This window comes from Bufo gargarizans, chromosome 5 (assembly GCF_014858855.1).
Source record: "Bufo gargarizans isolate SCDJY-AF-19 chromosome 5, ASM1485885v1, whole genome shotgun sequence".
NCBI lineage: Eukaryota > Metazoa > Chordata > Amphibia > Anura > Bufonidae > Bufo > Bufo gargarizans.
Genome location: NC_058084.1, coordinates 2,113,239 through 2,134,804, shown reverse-complemented (window position 1 = coordinate 2,134,804; position 21,566 = coordinate 2,113,239). Strand labels below are relative to the sequence as shown.

The 21,566-nt window shown below is 43.4% G+C and overlaps 1 protein-coding gene across 1 annotated transcript; it reads left to right on the top strand.

The window, feature by feature from the left end:
* The first annotated feature begins 6,618 nt into the window (after positions 1 to 6,618).
* LOC122939030 (gastrula zinc finger protein XlCGF26.1-like) lies at positions 6,619 to 21,109 on the top strand. Its single transcript, XM_044294956.1, has 2 exons — positions 6,619 to 6,674; positions 19,281 to 21,109. The coding sequence occupies exon 2, from the start codon at positions 19,313 to 19,315 to the stop codon at positions 21,011 to 21,013; it is 1,701 nt and encodes a 566-aa protein (XP_044150891.1). The 5' UTR covers positions 6,619 to 6,674; positions 19,281 to 19,312; the 3' UTR covers positions 21,014 to 21,109.
* The last annotated feature ends 457 nt before the right edge of the window (positions 21,110 to 21,566 follow it).

Below are 21,566 nucleotides of genomic sequence, written 5' to 3'. Positions count from 1 at the left end.
AGTTCGAGCCAGCAGAGGCAATATCCAGCCATTAGTGTTTGGAAAAGTTGTTAGAAGATGCCCAGGAGGACCCATGGCAAATTTGAACTAGAAAGAGATGAGCATATGTACAGACGGTAGGTCTTGTCAAATGTGGCCTAATTTGAAGATATGAAGACAGAGCTACAGTTTTGTAAGTCGTAGGATATTATGTTCTTGATCCATCTTGACAAAGATGTTTTTCTAGCCTTAAGACCCATTCTAGGCGCCTGGTATTAAAGGAACAAGGATACATCCTTCCTAAAGGTAGATGTTTTCTCAGTTTAGGTTAGACCCTCTTTATGTCCATTAGGTGCAGGGCCTCCTGGAGAAGTAAAGTGCAGACAATACGTACTCTTGCTTCAGGTTGGCTACAGAAGAGACCATGGCTAAGAATGAAAAAACTGTTATTAAAATTACGCATTCTGGTCTAACTTGTAAGGAAGTTTTTGTACAGAAGAGCACTAGCAGTTCTGAATTCAAGATGACAACTAAACTTAGAACTTTCCCTGACAGTTCTCTTTAGAGAGGCTTGTTGCAAAGGTTCAAATGGAGGCCCTGTGAGATAATGGACTACCAGTGCAAGATCCCGTTGTGGGCAGAATTCACACAGCTTTGAAAAATCTTCGAGCATCCACTTAAGACAAGTCCTCAAAAATGTCCTTTCTTGGTGCCCGTTTTAAGGAGGTCTGGCAAAATTTGAATCAACCAGAGTCTGAAGGCTCAGACTACAATGGCCGTTGGAAAGGCTTTGCACATGGAAGCTCACACAAGTGTCAAGAGGATTCAGCAGCTGAAAACACTGAAGTCTTGGTTAACTTGGCGAAAGGAATATAAACTATAGGTGATGATTGATACTGATTGCTAACATGAGCCGAAATCAGGTTTCTTATCTGCTTTGGACCAGCCCTGTTCAAACTGAAAGTCCTGATAACTAGGAAGAACTTTCACCTTTTTTCTCGGGTAATCTTGGTTCACCACATCTCTATGTGATTCGTCCATCTCCATAACACTTTTACAGCTTTAATAAGTGTAGGAGCTTTGTCTTTATGAAAAATAAAAATAATCTCTCCCTCAGAGAGGACCTGTTCTTCGGAAGCGGATGAGGAAGAGGCTCTTTACTTATGGTGCTTGTGTCTTCTGTGATGTTTCTTCGATGAGGAAAATGCCCCAGGAACATGTAAATGGGAGAGATAAGGCAAATATGTGGAGTGTAAAGGATTATCAATGTTGAGCTAGACATCCTAGAAAATGTATAAATCAGTAATACAGGTTACCCTCAACCAGGACCAAAGACCAGATGTCAGTAGAGAAGTTCAGTTCCAAGAAATTGTTTGTGGTTCTTGTCATTAGACATTTGTTCACACTTTGTCCCACTGTTGATGGTATGACATACCCGCTATTGAATAGAGGGGCAGAAAACAGACCTACGTCTATAACACCTCTCACAACAGGTTTCCTTTCAGGGATTTTATTATTCTCACAAATGAGTGTTTTTCAGTTGCACTTATCACACATTAAAGAGGATCCGTCAGCAGTTTTTGCTGCCCTCACAGCTCCTGCGCAGGTCAATGAGCTCCCGGATCTTCCTGCCCACCTGCCTCTGATTGATAGAATTTTTTCCAACTTAATCAGCAACAGGTTGGCATGGAAAGGCAGGAGCTCATGAATATTCATGACTCATCATTATGCACTGAAGATGCTCAATACAAGATTTTGGCAAAAGAGAGTGACCCTGTATTCAGCTAAGGGGATCTGTCACTTGTTTAAGTTGCCCTTAGTTAGGACCATCATGAAATTGTCTTGTGACCTCCGCTTATAAAGTGCCCAGATTATGGTACTGACATTACAGGGAATTGCAGAGGATTATTTTAACTTTGTAATGTGTTATATATGCTTGAATTAGCAGTATTTATGACGTATGGTGGTGGTTGTGGTGTTCGTGGGAGGCTCGTCCCCGGGAGAAGTTTACATCTTCCTATCCACCCCCCATGATTGGGGCGTGGAGTACTACCCCGGGGTACGAGCGCTCCACCAGGTTATGATTAAGAACTGAATAGTTTGAAACATGTTAACCAGCCACGTTGGTGGGTGAGGTGCATACTGAATGTATTCCTTTTATGAATCCGAATAAAGACGAAGCAACCTTCTGAAGCTCTAGATGCTGGGACTCAATTCTTCTGTATGTTACTTAGAAGGCTGGTCCGATCTTGTTCTGTGCATCCTCGTCTATGGTGAGCTGGAAATCGCAACTTTTTACTTTAATGAAGATGGGCCCTGAGCACTAGAAGTTGTCCTCTATTCCCATCAGATATACCGGAGATGCTGGAAGATCCCAATTCTCAGTATCACTGGCAAATCCAGGAGAAGAATGCTGCAGCTTGTTCTCACAACCCCCAACATGTAACTACTAACCTCTGTCTCCTCTGTCTGTACTATCTCTAGCAGGGGACCAGGGTTCACTAGCACCGCGGAGAGGAATGCTGTGAAGACCTGCAGTAACATGGAGACCTCTGTGAATAGATCCCTGAGCTCATATCTCCTGAGGATTGCCAAGATCATCAGATGTGAAGACCATCAATACATATCTAATATAACAGGCATTAATGATAATATTAAATCTGTCCAGACTTTGGACATAGAAGAATCATTTGATTGCCTGTCATGATATGGTGGGAGATGTAGTTTTACAACAGCTGGAGGACCGCAGGGTGAGATTTCCTGCCCTATGCAAACCCCGACACGAAGAGCGGTGGAGGAAACAGCAGATATTCCACTTTCTATCGTCTTTAACGAGCCCTTCCACTAAGCAAGAACTTAGTTATGAAATCCATATCCAAATTCTGCTCCACTTCCCCGTGCACCTCTCCCAATTATAAGGGGAGATCAGTGGATCCCAATACAGAGATAAATCACCTTTTATGCTACAGTGGGAGGCCGACATGAATACCACTATGTCTATGGGGCCTTGGAACCACTACTGTACTTTTTTTAGCAAAAGTAGCAAAAACGTCACTTAAGGTTTTGCATGGAGCATATATGGTCCCTACTCGCACGCAATTTATCCAGGAAGTTCCGGATCAGTGTTTTAGAGGCTGTTTGGAAAGAGTCTCACATCTACGTATTTGATGGTTCTGCTTGATAGTAAAAAGATTCTGGAACAGGATCTGCCACCTTTATACATTGAGTTCTAGATGTCACTTCCGCCAGAAGAACAGAAAAAAAACAGGATCCTGTAAAAACAAATGATAATGGGTTCTGTGCATCAGTTATGCATGCAGGACCTTTTTTTCCATCTAAAAATCAGGTGCCAGACGTGCAGAACCGGTGCTCAGGATCCTGTTTTTTTTCTGTTCTTTGGATGAGAAGAACCCAGCCTTATAGCAGACATGCTTATTAGGGTTTTAACCCCTTAGGGACGCATGACGTACCGGTACGGCATGTTTCCCAAGTCCTTAAGGACCCATGACGTACCGCTATGTCACGAGTTTAAAATTAGATTGCGGCGCTTCGGGGGTTAATCCGAACAGGATGCCGGCTGAAATCATTCAGCCGGTATCCTGTCACAACGCCGGGGAGGTCATGTGACCACCCCCGTATCGGCGATCGCAGCAAACCGCAGGTCAATTCAGACCTGCGGTTTGCTGCGCGTTCTGCCGATTCTGATCCCCGCAGTCTCTGACCGTGGGGATCAAACTTAAAAATGCCCCAAATATAGTTTTATTCACCCCCCCTGCACCCCTGAATGATTTATGTGGGCGGGTGGTGCACGGGGGGTGTTGCAGGCGGTGCGGGAGGTGGGCGGTGCGGCAGGCGATCCCTCGCCCGCCTCCCTTTGAATAATCGTTGGTGGCCAGTGGGTATACCAGGGTGTCAGCACATTGCTAACACCCTGGTATAAACAGCTGACATCTGTGATGCGATGTCAGCTGTTTAACCCTTTCCATATCGCGGTCCGTACAGACCGCTGTATGGAAAAGGTTAACAGCTCAGGGAGCTCCCTCCCTCTCCCATCGGGGGGGCTGCTGTGCCTTTGCAGCTCCCCGATGGAGAGAGTCCCCAGACAGCCCCGCTCCTTACCCTTCCCAGTCTGCGAAGTTGTGGTCACAACTGAGCAGACGGGGAAGGTTCCCATGGCAGCAGGACGCCTTCTCAGGCATCCTGCTGTCCATGGTGCTGAACAGATCTGTGCTAAAGACATAGATCTGTTCAGACAAGGTGTAAGTAAAATACAGTACAGTACACTATATAGTGTACTGTACTGTATTATACAGACATCAGACGCACTGGATCTTCAAGAACCAAGTGGGTCTGGGTCAAATTTTTTTATTTTTTTTAAGTGAAAAAAGTTAAGATAAAAAAAAAACACATTTATCACTGAATAAAAATTAAAAGAATAAAATACACTGCACATATTAGGTATCGCCGTGTCCGTATCGACCGGCTCTATAAAAATATCACATGACCTAACACCTCAGGTGACCACCGTAAAAAAAAAAAAAAACGGTGTAAAAAAAAAGCTATTTTTTGTCATCTTACGTCACAAAAAGTGTAATAGCAAGCGATCAAAAAGTCATATGCACCCCAAAATAGTGCCAATCAAACCGTCATCTCATCCCGCAAAAAATGAGACCCTCCTTAAGATAATCGCCCAAAAACTTTAAAAAAAATATGGCTCTTAGACTATGGAGACACTGAAACATTTTTTTTGTTTTAAAACTGAAATCATTGTGTAAAACTTACATAAATAAAAAAAATTGTATACATATTAGGTATCGCCGCGTCCGTGACAACCTGCTCTATAAAATTACCACGTGATCTAACCAGTCAGATGAATGTTGTAAATAACAAAAAAAAAGCGTGCCAAAAAAGCTATTTCTTGTTACCTTGCCGCACAAAAAGTGTAATATAGAGCAACCAAAAATCATATGTACCCTAAACTAGTACCAACAATACTGCCACCCTATCCCGTAGTTTCTAAAATGGGATCACTTTTTTGGAGTTTCTACTCTAGGGGGGCATCAGGGGGGCTTCAAATGGGACATGGTGTAAAAAAAAACAGTCCAGCAAAATCTGCCTTCCAAAAACCGTATGGCATTCCTTTCCTTCTGCGCCCTGCCGTGTGCCCGTACAGCGGTTTACGACCACATATGGGGTGTTTCTGTAAACTACAGAATCAGGGCCATAAATATTGAGTTTTGTTTGGCTGTTGACCCTTGCTTTGTAACTGGAAAAAAAATATTAAAATGGAAAATCTGCCAAAAATGTGAAATTTTGAAATTGTATCTCTATTTTCCTTTAAATCTTGTGCAACACCTAAAGGGTCAACGACGTTTGTAAAATCAGTTTTGAATACCTTGAGGGGTGTAGTTTCTTAGATGGGGTCACTTTTATGGAGTTTCTACTCTAGGGGTGCATCAGGGGGGCTTGAAATGGGACATGGTGTCAAAAAACCAGTCCAGCAAAATCTGGCTTCCAAAAACCATACGGCGCACCTTTCCCTCTACGCCCTACTGTGTGCCCGTACAGCAGTTTACGGCCACATATTGGGTGTTTCTGTAAATGGCAGAGTCAGGGCAATAAAGATACAGTCTTGTTTGGCTGTTAACCCTTGCTTTGTTAGTGGAAAAAAGTTAAAATGGAAAATTAGGCAAAAAAATGAAATTCTCAAATTTCATCCCCATTTGCTAATAACTCTTGTGCAACACCTAAAGGGTTAACGAAGTTTGTAAAATCAGTTTTGAATACCTTGAGGGGTGTAGTTTATAGAATGGGGTCATTTTTGGGCGGTTTCTATTATGTAAGCCTCGCAAAGTGACTTCAGACCTGAACTGGTCCCTAAAAATTGGGTTTTTGTAAGTTTCTGAAAAATGTCAAGATTTGCTTCTAAACTTCTAAGCCTCGTAACATCCCCAAAAAATAAAATATAATCCCCAAAATAATTCAAACATGAAGTAGACATATGGGGAATGTAAAGTCATCACAATTTTTGGGGGTATTACTATGTATTACAGAAGTAGAGAAACTGAAACTTTGAAACTTGCTAATTTTTCTAAATTTTTGGTAAATTTGGTTTTTTTTTTTATGCAAAAAAATTAACTCAGAATGGCCTGGGTAAGTAAAAGCGTTTTAAAGTTATCAGCACTTAAAGTGACACTGGTCAGATTTGCAAAAAATGGCCAAGTCCTTAAGGGGTTAAGATTGTTAGAAGATTCATTATATCTTAAAAAAAAAATTCAATCTTAATCTGTCTGCTGAACAAGGTCACTTTTCACATGACACTGTTGTCCCTGTGTGTTTCCTACAGATGGACTCATAGAAGGAAATCCCCCCCAGAGATGTCCCCGTCCTCTGTATCTCCAGGACTGTCCAGAGGAGAAGCTCCCAGAGAACCATCAGGTAGATGGAGCTGAGCCCTATACACGTCTATATAGGGGGGTCCTGCAGTCATAGAGGGGTCATAGATGGTGGGGGTCTCTTATGTGAATCTGTTAGATGTCCCACCTGTCTGCTGTATTGTCCTGACTTGTTACAGATGACAAATCAGGGGGAAGATGTGACTGATATTAAAGTGGAGAATGAAGAAGAGCGGATGATGGGCGATCCCCCGTGTAAGAGTGAGGTGGAGGAGGACATTCCAGTCCATGTGACCACAGGTATGGAATCATGAATGGAGGAAGTGGATTCAGAAGTTTCTTTTATTTCTTTTTTCTTTTTTTTCTTTTTAATAAACCATTTTATTTTTTTACTAAATATTGGGTAAATAGTTTGTACCAATGCATAGTACTCACAGGTTGTGATGGTCAGTGCTGTATCAGTGTATAGGACTCACAGGTTGTGATGGTCAGTGCTGTATCAGTGTATAGGACTCACAGGTTGTGATGGTCAGTGCTGTATCAGTGTATAGGACTCACAGGTTGTGATGGTCAGTGCTGTATCAGTGTATAGGACTCACAGGTTGTGATGGTCAGTGCTGTATCAGTGTATAGGACTCACAGGTTGTGATGGTCAGTGTTGTATCGATGTATAGGACTCACAGGTTGTGATGGTCAGTGCTGTATCAGTGTATAGGACTCACAGGTTGTGATGGTCAGTGCTGTATCAGTGTATAGGACTCACAGGTTGTGATGGTCAGTGCTGTATCAGTGTATAGGACTCACAGGTTGTGATGGTCAGTGCTGTATCAGTGTATAGGACTCACAGGTTGTGATGGTCAGTGCTGTATCAGTGTATAGGACTCACAGGTTGTGATGGTCAGTGCTGTATCAGTGTATAGGACTCACAGGTTGTGATGGTCAGTGTTGTATCGATGTATAGGACTCACAGGTTGTGATGGTCAGTGCTGTATCAGTGTATAGGACTCACAGGTTGTGATGGTCAGTGCTGTATCAGTGTATAGGACTCACAGGTTGTGATGGTCAGTGCTGTATCAGTGTATAGGACTCACAGGTTGTGATGGTCAGTGCTGTATCAGTGTATAGGACTCACAGGTTGTGATGGTCAGTGCTGTATCAGTGTATAGGACTCACAGGTTGTGACGGTCAGTACTGTATCAGTGTATAGGACTCACAGGTTGTGATGGTCAGTGCTGTATCAGTGTATAGGACTCACAGGTTGTGATGGTCAGTGCTGTATCAGTGTATAGGACTCACCGGTTGTGATGGTCAGTGCTGTATCAGTGTATAGGACTCACAGGTTGTGACGGTCAGTGCTGTATCAGTGTATAGGACTCACAGGTTGTGACGGTCAGTGCTGTATCAGTGTATAGGACTCACAGGTTGTGCTGAGTGCTGTATCAGTGTATAGGACTCACAGGTTGTGATGGTCAGTGCTGTATCAGTGTATAGGACTCACAGGTTGTGATGGTCAGTGCTGTATCAGTGTATAGGACTCACAGGTTGTGATGGTCAGTGCTGTATCAGTGTATAGGACTCACAGATTGTGATGGTCAGTGCTGTATCAGTGTATAGGACTCACAGGTTGTGATGGTCAGTGCTGTATCAGTGTATAGGACTCACAGGTTGTGATGGTCAGTGCTGTATCAGTGTATAGGACTCACAGGTTGTGATGGTCAGTGCTGTATCAGTGTATAGGACTCACAGGTTGTGATGGTCAGTGCTGTATCAGTGTATAGGACTCACAGGTTGTGATGGTCAGTGCTGTATCAGTGTATAGGACTCACAGGTTGTGATGGTCAGTGCTGTATCAGTGTATAGGACTCACAGGTTGTGATGGTCAGTGCTGTATCAGTGCATAGGACTCACAGGTTGTGATGGTCAGTGCTGTATCAGTGCATGGGACTCACAGGTTGTGACGGTCAGTGCTGTATCAGTGTATAGGACTCACAGGTTGTGACGGTCAGTGCTGTATCAGTGTATAGGACTCACAGGTTGTGATGGTCAGTGCTGTATCAGTGTATAGGACTCACAGGTTGTGATGGTCAGTGCTGTATCAGTGTATAGGACTCACAGGTTGTGATGGTCAGTGCTGTATCAGTGCATAGGACTCACAGGTTGTGATGGTCAGTGCTGTATCAGTGTATAGGACTCACAGGTTGTGATGGTCAGTGCTGTATCAGTGTATAGGACTCACAGGTTGTGATGGTCAGTGCTGTATCAGTGTATAGGACTCACAGGTTGTGACGGTCAGTGCTGTATCAGTGTATAGGACTCACAGGTTGTGACGGTCAGTGCTGTATCAGTGTATAGGACTCACAGGTTGTGACGGTCAGTGCTGTATCAGTGTATAGGACTCACAGGTTGTGCTGAGTGCTGTATCAGTGTATAGGACTCACAGGTTGTGATGGTCAGTGCTGTATCAGTGTATAGGACTCACAGGTTGTGATGGTCAGTGCTGTATCAGTGTATAGGACTCACAGGTTGTGATGGTCAGTGCTGTATCAGTGTATAGGACTCACAGGTTGTGATGGTCAGTGCTGTATCAGTGTATAGGACTCACAGGTTGTGATGGTCAGTGCTGTATCAGTGTATAGGACTCACAGGTTGTGATGGTCAGTGCTGTATCAGTGTATAGGACTCACAGGTTGTGATGGTCAGTGCTGTATCAGTGTATAGGACTCACAGGTTGTGATGGTCAGTGCTGTATCAGTGTATAGGACTCACAGGTTGTGATGGTCAGTGCTGTATCAGTGTATAGGACTCACAGGTTGTGATGGTCAGTGCTGTATCAGTGTATAGGACTCACAGGTTGTGATGGTCAGTGCTGTATCAGTGCATAGGACTCACAGGTTGTGATGGTCAGTGCTGTATCAGTGCATGGGACTCACAGGTTGTGATGGTCAGTGCTGTATCAGTGTATAGGACTCACAGGTTGTGATGGTCAGTGCTGTATCAGTGTATAGGACTCACAGGTTGTGACGAGTGCTGTATCAGTGTATAGGACTCACAGGTTGTGATGGTCAGTGCTGTATCAGTGTATAGGACTCACAGGTTGTGATGGTCAGTGCTGTATCAGTGTATAGGACTCACAGGTTGTGATGGTCAGTGCTGTATCAGTGCATAGGACTCACAGGTTGTGACGGTCAGTGCTGTATCAGTGTATAGGACTCACAGGTTGTGATGGTCAGTGCTGTATCAGTGTATAGGACTCACAGGTTGTGACGGTCAGGTGCTGTATCAGTGTATAGGACTCACAGGTTGTGATGGTCAGTGCTGTATCAGTGTATAGGACTCACAGGTTGTGACGGTCAGTGCTGTATCAGTGTATAGGACTCACAGGTTGTGATGGTCAGTGCTGTATCAGTGTATAGGACTCACAGGTTGTGATGGTGAGAGCTGTATCAGTGTATAGGACTCACAGGTTGTGACGGTCAGTGCTGTATCAGTGTATAGGACTCACAGGTTGTGATGGTCAGTGCTGTATCAGTGTATAGGACTCACAGGTTGTGACGGTCAGTGCTGTATCAGTGTATAGGACTCACAGGTTGTGATGGTCAGTGCTGTATCAGTGCATGGGACTCACAGGTTGTGATGGTCAGTGCTGTATCAGTGTATAGGACTCACAAGTTGTGATGGTCAGTGCTGTATCAGTGTATAGGACTCACAGGTTGTGATGGTCAGTGCTGTATCAGTGTGTAGGACTCACAGGTTGTGATGGTCAGTGCTGTATCAGTGTATAGGACTCACAGGTTGTGACGGTCAGTGCTGTATCAGTGTATAGGACTCACAGGTTGTGATGGTCAGTGCTGTATCAGTGTATAGGACTCACAGGTTGTGATGGTCAGTGCTGTATCAGTGTATAGGACTCACAGGTTGTGATGGTCAGTGCTGTATCAGTGCATGGGACTCACAGGTTGTGCCGAGTGCTGTATCAGTGCATAGGACTCACAGGTTGTGACGGTCAGGTGCTGTATCAGTGTATAGGACTCACAGGTTGTGATGGTCAGTGCTGTATCAGTGTATAGGACTCACAGGTTGTGATGGTCAGTGCTGTATCAGTGTATAGGACTCACAGGTTGTGACGGTCAGTGCTGTATCAGTGTATAGGACTCACAGGTTGTGATGGTCAGTGCTGTATCAGTGCATGGGACTCACAGACTGTGACGGTCAGTGCTGAAGACTCACAGGTTCTGACAGTGAGTGCTGTCAATGCATAGGACTCACTCACAGGTTGTGCCGAGTGCTGTATCAGTGCATAGGACTCACAGGTTGTGACGAGTGCTGTATCAGTGCAGGGGACTCAGGTTGTGACTGTCAGTGCTGAAGACTCACAGGTTGTGACTGTCAGTGCTGAAGACTCACAGGTTGTGATGGTGAGAGCTGTATCAGTGCATAGGACTCACAGGTTGTGACGGTGAGTGCTGTATCAGTGCATAGGACTCACAGGTTGTGACGGTAAGTGCTGTATCAGTGCATAGGACTCAGGTTGTGACTGTGAGTGCTGTATCAGTGTATAGGACTCACAGATTGTGACGGTCAGTGCTGAAGACTCACAAGTTGTGACTGTGAGTGCTGTATCAGTATATAGGACCCACAGGTTGTGACAGCGAGAACTGTATCAATGCATAGGACTCACATGTTGTGATGGTCAGTGCTGAAGACTCACAGGTTGTGGCGGTGAGTGCTGTGTCAGTGCATAGGACTCACAGGTTGTGGTGGTTAGTGCTGTATCAGTGCATAGGACTCACAGGTTGTGGCAGCTAGTGCTGTATCAATGCAGAGGACTCACAGGTTGTGACGGTGAGTGTGGTATCAGTGCAGAGGACTCACAGGTTGTGATGGTGAGTGCTATATCAGTGTATAGGACTCACAGGTTGTGATGGTCAGTGCTATATCAGTGTATAGGACTCACAGGTTGTGGCAGCGAGTGCTGTATCAATGCAGAGGACTCACAGGTTGTGACGGTGAGTGTATTGTCAGTTCATAGGACTCACAGGTTGTGATGGTGAGTGTTATATCAGTGCATAGGACTCACAGGTTGTGACAGTGAGTGTATTGTCAGTTCATTGGACTCACAGGTTGTGACGAGTGCTGTATCAGTGAATAGGACTCAGGTTGTGGCGGTGAGTACTGTATCAGGGCATAGGACTCAGGTTGTGGCGGTGAGTGCTATATCGATGCATAGGACTCACAGGTTGTGACGAGTGCTGTATCAGTGTATAGGACTCACAGGTTGTGACGAGTGCTGTATCAGTGTATAGGACTCACAGGTTGTGACGAGTGCTGTATCAGTGTATAGGACTCACAGGTTGTGATGAGTGCTGTATCAGTGTATAGGACGCACAGGTTGTGATGGTCAGTGCTGTATCAGTGTATAGGATGCACAGGTTGTGATGGTCAGTGCTATATCAGTGCATAGGACGCACAGGTTGTGACGGTCAGTGCTGTATCAGTGTATAGGACTCACAGGTTGTGACGAGTGCTGTATCAGTGTATAGGACTCACAGGTTGTGACGAGTGCTGTATCAGTGTATAGGACTCACAGGTTGTGACGAGTGCTGTATCAGTGTATAGGACGCACAGGTTGTGATGGTCAGTGCTGTATCAGTGTATAGGACTCACAGGTTGTGGCGGTGAGTGCTGTATCAGTGCATAGGACGCACAGGTTGTGATGGTGAGGGCTGCAAGTACATTCAGGTGAAGGATAATAAAAGTACAGTTGCAAGAAAAGGCAAATACCTGGATTTCTGCATATGTTACTAATAAAATGTAAAAAGTTACCACTGTAGAAAAACACACTGAGGGACATTTATTTGACACTTTATGGCGCCCGCCATATGTGCACCGTAATTTGTGACTTTTTAAGCTTTTCTGCACTTTTCCAAACTGCTGGGAAAAGGGTCTGTATCTGGCAGGTGGCAGGGCAGAGATGCTCTAATTTATTAAAAGGCATCTGCCAGTGCAGGAAGATAAAGACTGGCGTGTGGGCACGTATGGGTACGCCAGCCTTAATTAATGCCCCTCAATGTACCTAGACTAATGACACACAAACAGCTGAACGGGCAGGGCACTGGGTAAGCATCCACAGTGCAAGTGCAAAACTACATAAATGTAGAAACACAACACGTAAATCCCACAAAACATGAGCTAGAGGGATCCACTGTAGGGCTGCAGTAACACCCAATAGAGGGAGTTGCCCAGCTTTTCTCTTGGAAAAGAAAGACCTCCACCTTCTAGCATTTTTTGCCCCTTATAAACCAGGCTCCTCTCCTTGTGGCATGACTTGGAGGACTGTGACTGTGGCCGTCATCTCTTTCAAGTGGGATTACAAGATAGTAGGAAGGGAGCGTGAAGACAAGTCCATCCTAACGTCATGCACAGAATTAGAAGAATACAGCCATAAAAGTCTCTACGTTTCTAGGTTGGTCCTGCGGGGTGGGTAATAGTTTGTCCTGTGTTGGCAACTATTCTGGCTATTGAAATGGAAATTGAATCTCCTCGTATGGCTCAGGACAAAAGGGACCGCAGCAGACTCCCATTTCAAGTGTCTGCACAAAATAAGTGTCTTTGTTGGGCCTCCTCACTTTGGGCACCAGAATAGGCACTTTTTTCAAAATCCATGACATTTGTTAGTTGAGTGCCTTAGTGCAGAGCAGCATCTGAGAGAAGAGACCCCCAGCAAATGCCTTAAAGGGATTGTGCAGGCAATATGATGGGCGGGGGTTCAACACTCGGCACCCTCGCCTCTCAGCTGTTTCGTCGCCCTTGCTAGTGTAATTGATGGCAGTGTAATGAGGAGGAAGCAGCGCTCGCATGGAGCTCCACATCCCCTTCAACAGCTGATTGGCAGGAATACCGAGTGTTGGACTCTCGCTGATCAGATATTGACGACCTATCTTGAGGTAGGTCATCAATATACAGTGCCTGCGCAACCCCTTTTAACCCCTTCCCAACTGCATCACATGTATGCACAGTATGGAGAAATGTATTTGGCCCAATGTAATTACTGTAGGAGCAGTGAGACTATGGACTCTTTACTGTAAGAGCAGTGAGACTATGGACTCTATACTGTAAGAGCAGTGAGACTATGGACTCTATACTGTAAGAGCAGTGAGACTATGGACTCTGTACTGTAAGAGCAGTGAGACTATGGACTCTGTACTGTAAGAGCAGTGAGACTATGGACTCTATACTGTAAGAGCAGTGAGACTATGGACTCTATACTGTAAGAGCAGTGAGACTATGGACTCTATACGGTAAGAGCAGTGAGACTATGGACTCTTTACTGTAAGAGCAGTGAGACTATGGACTCTATACTGTAAGAGCAGTGAGACTATGGGCTCTTTACTGTAAGAGCAGTGAGACTATGGACTCTATACTGTAAGAGCAGTGAGACTATGGACACTATACTGTAAGAGCAGTGAGACTATGGACTCTATACTGTAAGAGCAGTGAGACTATGGACTCTATACTGTAAGAGCAGTGAGACTATGGACTCTATACTGTAAGAGCAGTGAGACTATGGACTCTATACTGTAAGAGCAGTGAGACTATGGACTCTATACTGTAAGAGCAGTGAGACTATGGACTCTATACTGTAAGAGCAGCGAGGCTATGGACTCTTTACTGTAAGAGCAGTGAGACTATGGACTCTGTACTGTAAGAGCAGTGAGACTATGGACTCTTTACTGTAAGAGCAGTGAGACTATGGACTCTGTACTGTAAGAGCAGTGAGACTGTGGACTCTACTGTAAGAGCAGTGAGACTATGGACTCTTACTGTAAGAGCAGTGAGACTATGGACTCTTACTGTAAGAGCAGTGAGACTATGGACTCTATACTGTAAGAGCAGTGAGACTATGGACTCTATACTGTAAGAGCAGTGAGACTATGGACTCTTACTGTAAGAGCAGTGAGACTATGGACTCTTACTGTAAGAGCAGTGAGACTATGGACTCTATACTGTAAGAGCAGTGAGACTATGGACTCTATACTGTAAGAGCAGTGAGACTATGGACTCTATACTGTAAGAGCAGTGAGACTATGGACTCTTACTGTAAGAGCAGTGAGACTATGGACTCTATACTGTAAGCAGTGAGACTATGGACTCTATACTGTAAGAGCAGTGAGACTATGGACTCTTACTGTAAGAGCAGTGAGACTATGGACTCTATACTGTAAGAGCAGTGAGACTATGGACTCTTACTGTAAGAGCAGTGAGACTATGGACTCTATACTGTAAGAGCAGTGAGACTATGGGACTCATAATACTGTAAGAGCAGTGAGACTATGGACTCTATACTGTAAGAGCAGTGAGACTATGGACTCTTTACTGTAAGAGCAGTGAGCGACTATGGACTCTTTACGGTAAGAGCAGTGAGACTATGGACTCTTTACTGTAAGAGCAGTGAGACTATGGACTCTTTACTGTAGAGCAGTGAGACTTGGACTCTATACTGTAAGAGCAGTGAGACTATGGACTCTTCTGTAAGAGCAGTGAGACTATGGACTCCTTTACTGTAAGAGCAGTGAGACCTATGGACTCTATACTGTAAGAGCCGTGAGACTATGGACTCTATACTGTAAGAGCAGTGAGACTATGGACTCTATACGTAAGAGCAGTGAGACTATGGACTCTTACTGTAAGCGCAGTGAGGACTATGGACTCTTTACTGTAAGAGCAGTGAGGACTCTGGCGACTCTATACTGTAAGAGCAGTGAGACTATGGAACTCTATACTGTAAGAGCAGTGAGACTATGGACTCTTTACTGTAAGAGCAGTAGAGACTATGGACTCTATACTGTAAGAGCAGGAGCCTATGGACTCTTTCACTGTAAGAGCAGTGAGGACTATGGACTCTATACTGTAAGAGCAGTGAGACTATGGACTCTATACTGTAAGAGCAGTGAGACTCTGGACTCTATACTGTAAGAGCAGTGAAGACTCTGTACGTAAGAGCAGTGAGACTGTTGACTCTATACTGTAAGAAGCAGTGAAGACTATGGACTCGTTACTGTAAGAGCAGTGAGACTATGGACTCTTTACTGTAAGAAGCAGTGAGACTATGACTCTAATACTGTAAGAGCAGTGAGACTATGGACTCTATACTGTAAGAGCAGTGAGACTATGGACTCTTTACTGTAAGAGCAGTGAGGATATGGACTCTATACTGTAAGAGCAGTGAGACTATGGACTCTATACTGTAAGAGCAGTGAGACTCTGGACTCTACTGTAAGAGCAGTGAGACTATGGACTCTATACTGTAAGAGCAGCTGAGACTATGGAATCTTTACTGTAAGAGCAGTGAGACTATGGACTCTTTACTGTAAGAGCAGTGAGACTATGGACTCTTTACTGTAAGAGCAGTGAGACCTATGGACTCTATACTGTAAGAGCAGTGAGGACTATGGACTCTTTAAGGTAAGAGCAGTGAGACTATGGACTCTTTACTGTAAGAGCAGTGAGACTATTGACTCTATACTGTAAGAGCAGTGAGACTGTGGACTCTATACTGTAAGAGCAGTTGAGGACTCTGGACCTCTTTACTGTAGAGCAGTGAGGACCTATGGACTCTTACTGTAAGAGCAGTGAGACTATGGACTCTACTTACTGTAAGAGCAGTGAGCACTATGGACTCTATACTGTAAGAGCAGTGAGACTATGGACTCTATACTGTAAGAGCAGTGAGGACTATGGACTATGCTATACTGTAAGAGCGGTGAGACTATGGACTCTATACTGTAAGAGCGTGAGACTATGGACTCTATACTGTAAGAGCGTGAGACTATGGACTCTATACTGTAAGAGCAGTGAGACTATGGACTCTTTACTGTAAGAGCAGTGAGACTATGGACTCTTACTGTAAGAGCGTGTGAGACTATGGACTCTATACTGTAAGAGCAGTGAGACTATGGACCTCTATACTGTAAGAGCAGTGAGACTATGGACCTCTTTACTGTAAGAGCAGTGAGACTATGGACTCTATACTGTAAGAGCAGTGAGACTATGGGACTATTTACTGTAAGAGCAGTGAGACTATGGACTCTATACTGTAAGAGCAGTGAGGACTATGGACTCTTTACTGTAAGAGCAGTGAGACCTGGACTCTTTACTGTAAGAGCAGTGAGACTATGGACTCTATACTGTAAGAGCAGTGGACTATGGACTCTATACTGTAAGAGCAGAGCAGTGAGACCTAGGACTCTATACTGTAAGAGCAGTGAGACTATGGACTCTATACTGTAAGAGCATTGAGACTATGGACTCTTTACTGTAAGAGCCGTTAGACCTGACTCTCTATACTGTAAGACGCAGTGAGACTATGGCTCTATACTGTAAGAGCAGTGAGACTATAGGACTCTCTTACTGTAAGAGCAGTGAGACTATGGACTCTATACTGTAAGAGCAGTGAGACTTGGACTCTTTACTGTAAGAGCAGTGAGACTATGGACTCTATACTGTAAGAGCAGTGAGGACTATGGACTCTATACTGTAAGAGCAGTGAGACTATGGACTCTATACTGTAAGAGCAGTGAGACTCTGGACTCTTTACTGTAAGAGCAGTGAGACTCTGGACTCCTACTGTAAGAGCAGTGAGACTATGGACTCTTTACTGTAAGACAGTGAGACTATGGACTCTTTACTGTAAGAGCAGTGAGACTATGGATCTTTACTGTAAGAGCAGTGAGACTATGGACTCTTTACTGTAAGAGCAGTGAGACTATGGACTCTTACTGTAAGAGCAGTGAGACTATGGACTATTACTGTAAGAGCAGTGAGGACTATGGACCTCTATACTGTAAGAGCAGTGAGACTATGGACTTATTACTGTAAGAGCAGTGAGGACTATGACTCTATACTGTAAGAGCAGTGAGACTATGGACTCTTTACTGTAAGAGCAGTGCGGGACTATGGACTCTTTACTGTAAGAGCAGGTGAGACTATGGACTCTTACTGTAAGAGCAGTGAGACTATGGACTCTATACTGTAAGAGCAGTGAGACTATGGACTCTATACTGTAAGGAGCAGTGAGACTATGGACTCTTTACTGTAAGAGCAGTGAGACTATGGACTCTATACTGTAAGAGCAGTGAGACTATGGACTCTTTACTGTAAGAGCAGTGAGACTGTGGACTCTTTACTGTAAGAGCAGTGAGACTATGTGACTCTATACTGTAAGAGCAGTGAGACTATGGACTCTATACTGTAAGAGCAGTGAGACTATGGACTCTTTACTGTAAGAGCAGTGAGACTGTGGACTCTATACTGTAAGAGCAGTGAGACTATGGACTCTATACTGTAAGAGCAGTGAGACTATGGACTCTATACTGTAAGAGCAGTGAGACTATGGACTCTATACTGTAAGAGCAGTGAGACTATGGACTCTTTACTGTAAGAGCAGTGAGACTGTGGACTCTTTACTGTAAGAGCAGTGAGACTATGGACTCTTTACTGTAAGAGCAGTGAGACTATGGACTCTATACAGTAAGAGCAGTGAGACTATGGACTCTATACTGTAAGAGCGGTGAGACTATGGACTCTATACTGTAAGAGCGGTGAGACTATGGACTCTATACTGTAAGAGCAGTGAGACTATGGACTCTGTACTGTAAGAGCAGTGAGACTATGGACTCTTTACTGTAAGAGCAGTGAGACTATGGACTCTGTACTGTAAGAGCAGTGAGACTATGGACTCTTTACTGTAAGAGCAGTGAGACTATGGACTCTGTACTGTAAGAGCGGTGAGACTATGGACTCTATACTGTAAGAGCAGTGAGACTATGGACTCTTTACTGTAAGAGCAGTGAGACTATGGACTCTATACTGTAAGAGCAGTGAGACTATGGACTCTTTACTGTAAGAGCAGTGAGACTATGGACTCTTTACTGTAAGAGCAGTGAGACTGTGGACTCTTTACTGTAAGAGCAGTGAGACTATGGACTCTGTACTGTAGAAATAGTGAGAATAGGTAGACTATGGGACTACCTGCCTAAGGAGGCTGTAATGGTGAACTCAATAACAGTGGAGTCTGGATGCATTTTGAGTGTAATATTACAAGTTATAGTTACTAGATTCCTTTTCATTGATCCAAGGAGTAACTCCGATTGCCAGGTTTGGAGCTTGAAAGGATGTTTATATTCTCCTAAGTTGAGGAGTATTGGTTTCTTCCTTATGGTGGTTTTGCCTTCCTGTGGATTAATTTATATGTTCACTTAATTGCTTGCTTGATTAAACAAACTGCAATGTTTCTGTATTACATTGTAGGTCCTAACATGACAGGTCTGGGGATCTCCAAGTGCCTCCAACCCTCCTACAATTGTCATTACTGCAACTTAGATCCTGTTCACTAAAATGGAGAAGTAACTAGAGTAATCTGTCACAGGCAATACATGGCACACAGTGATTTCTGCCTCCTGATTGCATCTGATCGGTGAGGGTGCCAGGTCTTAGGACATGGACCCCCCTCACTGATCTTATTCTGACAAGGTCTTTAATATTAGAGTTCTGGAAACCCACTTTAAAGTGATGTCCAATTGTTATTGAAGGGGCCCTTGTGTTGGCCAGGCCTGATTGGCAGGTTGTGTTTTTCAGATTTTAGAAATGCATCTAGTCCAAATGTATTTAATGAAAGTGAGTGTAGAGCAGAATCCTGGACGCTATCATTGATCCGTTCTGAAGCATTACACATTTCTTCATAAAGCTGTAACTACATAGCTGTATGTAGCCTGAGAGTGTAGAAGTAGCTTGAGAAGCAGTGGTAAATATAAAGAAATGACGCCTGCCTCATTCTTGCTGGATCCACCTCTGCATCAAACACTGTATGTCGGAATACTCTAAATTTCTCCTCTATTTTAATCCTAACAGGAAATTCCAGTAAGAAGTCTGATGGGAACGTAATGCTAAATTATAAAGTAGAAGATAAAGATATCATGCAGCGCTCTTCAAACCTCATTACCCGAAATGTAACTCCAGGATCTTGCAATAAAGATCTGTCATATAATCTCCCTAATCATGAGGAACCTTCTCCTGACCAATCAGAGATTGTTACCACAAGTACCGGGCAGAAAGGGACTAGAAGGTATCAGTGTGGAGAATGTGGAAAACTATTTACAAGTAGATCAAATCTTTGTACTCACAGAAGAATTCACACAGGGGAGAAGCCATATTCCTGTTCAGAATGTGGAAAATGTTTTATTACTAAAGCCAAGCTCAAGTATCATCATAGAATTCACACAGGGGAGAAACCATTCACATGCTCAGAATGTGGTAAATGTTTTACCCGTAAATCAGGTCTCAATCAACATGAGAAAACTCACACAAGAAAGAAACCATATGTATGTTCAGAATGTGGGAAACGTTTTAAAAATAAAACAGAACGCATTAGACATGAGAGAATTCACAAAGGAGAGAAGCCATTTTCATGTTCAGAATGTGGGAAATTCTTTATGCTGAAATCAAGTCTTATTACACATACAAAAACTCACACAGGAGAAAGGCCATATTCTTGTTCAGAATGTGGGAAATCCTTTTTGCTGAAATCACGTCTTATTACACATACAAGTATTCACACAAGAACGAAGCCATATTCATGTTCAGAATGTGGGAAATCCTTTATGCTGAAATCAAGTCTTATTACACATAAGAGAATTCACACACGAGAAAAGCCATATTCATGTTCAGAATGTGGGAAATGTTTTGTGCTAAAATCAAATCTTGTTACACATGAAAGAATTCACACAGGAGAGAACCCATATTCATGTTCAGAATGTGGGAAATGTTTTATAGTTAAGTCAGATCTTGTTGCACACAAGAGTTTTCACACAGGAAAAAAGCCATATTCATGTTCAGAATGTGGGAGATGTTTTATGGTAAAGTCAAATTTTGTTACACATCAGCGAATTCACACAGGAGAGAAGCCGTATTCATGTTCAGAATGTGGGAAATGTTTTACAAATAAATCAAGTCTAGGAAAACATGAGAGAATCCACACTGGAGAGAAACCATATTCATGTTCACGCTGTGGAAAGTGCTTTACAAATTATGCAAATTTCATCACCCATGAGAGATTTCACACAGGGGAGAAGCCATTTTCATGTTCACATTGTGGGAAACACTTTACAGATAAATCAAGTCTTGTTAAACATGAGAGAACTCACACAGGAGAAAAACCATATTCATGTTCAGAATGTCAGAGATGTTTTGCAGATAAATCAAGTCTTATTAAACATAAAAGAATTCACACAGGAGAGAAACCATATTCATGTTCAGAATGTGGGAAATGTTTTACGACCAAGTCTAATCTTGTTATTCATCAGAGAATTCACACAGGAGAGAAGCCATTTACATGTTCAGAATGTGGGAAATGTTTTACAAATAAATCCAGTCTTGTTACACATGAGAGTATTCACACAGGAGAAAAACCTTATTCATGTTCTGAATGTGGGAAATGTTTTCGACTAAAATCAGGTCTTTTTGTACATGAGAAAATTCACAGAGGAGTGAGGCCATATTCATGTTCAGAATGTGGAAAATGTTTTATTAGTAAAACCAAACTTAGGGAACATCAGAGAATTCACACAGCAGAGAAGCCATTTTGATGTTCTGTCTTCACATGGATAATTTCCACAAAGAAGCCATATTGATGTTTGTATTGAGGAAAATGCTATCAGAAAAAATAAAGACATTTAAACACATCAGGTTATTATCAGGCATTGAGTAAATGGTCAATCAGTGGTATTATTTTGAGGTGGAATTAGCCTGGATCTGCTGAAAACACCCAGATAATATTAACTGTGCGTCGTCTTATTGTATTCATATATCCACCAAACCTGCAGGAGAATCCAGGGTGACATAGTGAAAAGGAAGGACTTCTCATAGACTTTTACTTTTTAACATGTGTGGATGTATCTATCACTCTTTCATCTTCAGGTAGGTTGCTTTTACTATAATCGCAGCTGATGTTGCTGCCCCATGTCAAGGATACAGAGAAGCTTTAACACATCATTATGAGAATTGTTCTATATCTATATTTGTGAATCTCTCACACATATGTAACAGCTATACTGGGGGGATATTACTAGGGTGATGGCGCTTTAAGGAAAGCTTCGGGATTTAAGTGATGATAGGAAGAGCATGCCATGAAGCATTGCT

What these genes read in the sequence shown, in the direction of transcription:
- LOC122939030 (XM_044294956.1), top strand. Translation starts at nt 19,313, where the DNA reads ATGCTAAATTATAAAGTAGAAGATAAAGATATCATGCAGCGCTCTTCA.